The sequence below is a fragment of the Coptis chinensis genome, chromosome 6, assembly GCF_015680905.1.
Source record: "Coptis chinensis isolate HL-2020 chromosome 6, ASM1568090v1, whole genome shotgun sequence".
Classification (NCBI taxonomy): domain Eukaryota; kingdom Viridiplantae; phylum Streptophyta; class Magnoliopsida; order Ranunculales; family Ranunculaceae; genus Coptis; species Coptis chinensis.
This window is the reverse complement of record NC_141461.1, coordinates 19,410,001-19,413,012: the sequence shown is the minus strand read 5'-3', so window position 1 is coordinate 19,413,012 and position 3,012 is coordinate 19,410,001. Positions and strand designations below refer to the sequence as shown.

Here is a 3,012-nt window from a genome sequence, read left to right as displayed (position 1 = left end):
GATCAGTATGCAACAAAATATCGAAGGTCCTTATATAATTTTGAGTTTAGCTAGATTCTAATTCCTTATTAGCATACTCTGATTAAACTTTACTATATGTAGGTCGGAGAACAAGCGGTCTTTGGGTTTTGTGGGAGCGCCATGGACGATTTGCAACATACATAGTGGAGGGTTACGACTTCGCACATATACAACTATTAAGAGAATGTGCCATCCGCAAAATATCGAAGGTCCTTATATAATTTTGAGTTTAGCTAGATGCTATATTGATTCTAAATTGAGGAGTCACTTTCGAGTTTTTCGTCTTTGTACATATAAGTCGGTCCTTATGCGCCATATGTTAACACGTCTCATGCGAGAATGTGGATGTTGAAGTGGTTGAGCAAGAGGAAGATATGGATGGAAGTGCACATAACATATGGATGGAAGTGCACATAAAAGCTATACGTGCCTAAAGCAAAAACTAAGGTTCGGTAGCTTTTGCTCCAAAGCATAGTGCCTTAAGTGACGACATGCACCATTCTCATCCTCAATTACTATAGCTCCAGAGACCCTTCCGTTGTTGAGATTGTGGACCAACCAACTGGAGAGTCTTGAATAGTGACCACCTCCAAGGTTCGGTAGCTTTTGCTCCAAAGCATAGTGCCTTAAGTGGCGACATGCACCATTCTCATCCTCAATTACTATAGCTCCCGGAGAGACCCTTTTGTTGTTGAGATTGTGGACCAACCAACGGAGAGTCTTGAATAGTGACCACCTCCATCTTTGCACAACCAATGGAAGTATCGGATAAAACATGAAAAGGAGAGGTAGAGATTCATTTGGTATGTGCTAACCTTGACAATTTTTTCCATATTGGTGCAAAGGCATTGCTTCCCATGGAGCATGATCCGACTTTATCGAAGATGTAGGTAAGATTAGTCTTTGTGGTGGCTGCCCAATTCTCTGATGCTTCTTGCTGTTATTATTGGGCAGAATCATGTATCTGGTAAGAACATAAAAGAAAAGTTATATCACCATGTGCGTTAAGTACGGGTAAATGTTCATTATGTAATTATACTGATGTCGGTTTTAAGTACTCAGAGTGCACAGAGAGCGCAGTAAATTGGATGTGCTATTCAGAAGTCACTTTTTCACTTCCGTTGGTCTGAATTGCCAATATGGCGTCTGTCCTATGTCATACTGATCATATGTTCTTCAAGATCTGAACATGAAACCACCAGGAGTTCGGACAATATCTCCTCCCTTTACTGCTGTCCACCTGGTAAATCCAATTGTAGTAAAAATAAATCAATCTTCTATTTTATTATGCCATTTACTAATCAATCAATATGTGTATCTGTAGCTACATGACCATTTGACACTGTTATAATGTTATATGTTTGTTTCATACCTGTACTCAGTAACAAGATCTGAACGTGAAACCACCAGGAGTTCGGACAATATCTCCTCCCTTTACTGCTGTCCACCTGGTAAATCCAATTGTAGTAAAAATAAATCAATCTTCTATTTTATTATGCCATTTACTAATCAATCAATATGTGTATCTGTAGCTACATGACCATCTGACACTGTTATAATGTTGTATGTTTGTTTCATACCTGTACTCAGTAAGCATCAGATGACAGAATACAATGAAGAGTTGGGTCATGTCAGTAATCATTTGAAAAGTGACAGCGGAGGCAAAGTACCAATTAGGATCATTTGATGGAGTAGTAAACGTGACAGTTGGAGGATCACTGTCGCCAAATCGATCTAAAATAACAAAATGGAGCCGTGTGACCAGGACGATCACAAAGTTGACAGCTTACAGGATTTGAACCTTGGTAAAGTATGTTCCAACACAGAATCTCAGACCGCCTCCAAAACCCATGAAATGTTTAGAAGCACCACCATTCACTTCCATTCCCTGCATAAAACATATGATTGTATGCAAAATGAGAACCCAGTATACAATAAGAGTCAAAAAGTAAATGTAACTGCAAATATCTTTTAGCAAACAATGTAATTGTGATATTGCCTGTGAAGAAAAAAAGGAGAAAAAGAAAAATGTATCGAGTTCAATGATCAACTATGAGGAGAAATAGTCCTATGTGGAGGTAACAAGTTGTTGTTTGCATTGGAAATGCTCTAAACACACCTCTCTAGCTCTCCTTCACAGTAGAGGGAAACCAGTTGTTAGAAAGATCAACTATATGTAAATAAATAGTGATTTGATTAAAGTAAGGAAAACCCAACTGTTGAAAGAATTAAAATATCAATTATATCTAATCTGTAGAGTTATGGAAAATTCACAAAATGGCCGAGACTTTCCCTTGTGTTATGTCATTGTTTCGTATGCTATTGGGTTGGATCAACCCGAAGTATTAGATGTGGCTATAGGGGTGGCAATGGATCGTGTTGGGTCGGGTTCGTGTCATGCCATATTCGGGTCATGTGTTAAAAGAGCAAACCTAAACCCGACCCAATTACTAATCGTGTTGAGTTTGTAAAATTCAAACCCAACCCGCCTATATAACGGGTGACTCGCTAAGCCAGCATGTCAATTTCAGATCAGTTCAGATCGAATTCACAGACAATTTGTATACAAAATATTTAGTATTTCACAATTTTATATACAGGCTCGATCTTAGAAGTATATACTTATTTTAAAATTAAAATAAGTACGTAAGTAAAACATCACCTAGAAAATGAATTCAACTCTATTTTTTTGTGGGTATTACCTACATACCATAAAGATCATTTCAACAAAATTTGAGCTAATTTGAAAACTTCTAACCTAACTAAAAATTGTTGTCATATTTAAAAAAGAAATCTAACTGTCTAGAAATTAATATTTTTGCAATCATTTTTTTTTTCTAAGTTAGAGACTTTCAAATGAGTTGAAATTTTGTAGAGATGATGTTTATGGTGACTATGTGATATCCACAAAAAATTAGATTTGAATTCATTTTCTAGGTGAATTTTTACGTACGTACTTATTTTAACTTAAAATAAGTATGTACTTCTAAG

At 36.6% G+C, this 3,012-nt stretch overlaps 1 protein-coding gene across 3 annotated transcripts; it reads right to left on the bottom strand.

Annotated features, from left to right (window-relative positions):
• Nucleotides 1–936: 936 nt before the first annotated feature.
• LOC147491968 (cytochrome P450 87A3-like) lies at nt 937–1,911 on the bottom strand. Of its 3 annotated transcripts, XR_015200401.1 has the most exons (4): nt 1,812–1,905; nt 1,602–1,739; nt 1,080–1,261; nt 940–985 (listed from the first exon to the last, which is right to left on the bottom strand). XR_015200401.1 is itself a non-coding variant. In XM_086569519.1 (3 exons), the coding sequence occupies exons 1-3, from the start codon at nt 1,871–1,873 to the stop codon at nt 1,198–1,200; spliced, it is 264 nt and encodes an 87-aa protein (XP_086425645.1). In that variant the 5' UTR covers nt 1,874–1,905; the 3' UTR covers nt 937–1,197. The 3 variants fall into 3 exon arrangements, 1 of the variants encoding a protein (XP_086425645.1); XM_086569519.1 differs by having other exon boundaries at nt 937–1,261; XR_015200402.1 differs by lacking the exons at nt 940–985; nt 1,080–1,261 and adding an exon at nt 1,413–1,469 and having other exon boundaries at nt 1,812–1,911.
• Between the last annotated feature and the right edge of the window lie 1,101 nt (nt 1,912–3,012).

Coding starts and splice junctions, on each gene's coding strand:
- LOC147491968 (XM_086569519.1), bottom strand. CDS start 1,873: ATGGGTTTTGGAGGCGGTCTGAGATTCTGTGTTGGAACATACTTTACC. Junction 1,740..1,811: donor TTTACCAAGGTTCAAATCCT/GTAAGCTGTCAA, acceptor ATTTGGCGACAG/TGATCCTCCAACTGTCACGT. Junction 1,262..1,601: donor CTGATGCTTACTGAGTACAG/GTATGAAACAAA, acceptor TGGATTTACCAG/GTGGACAGCAGTAAAGGGAG.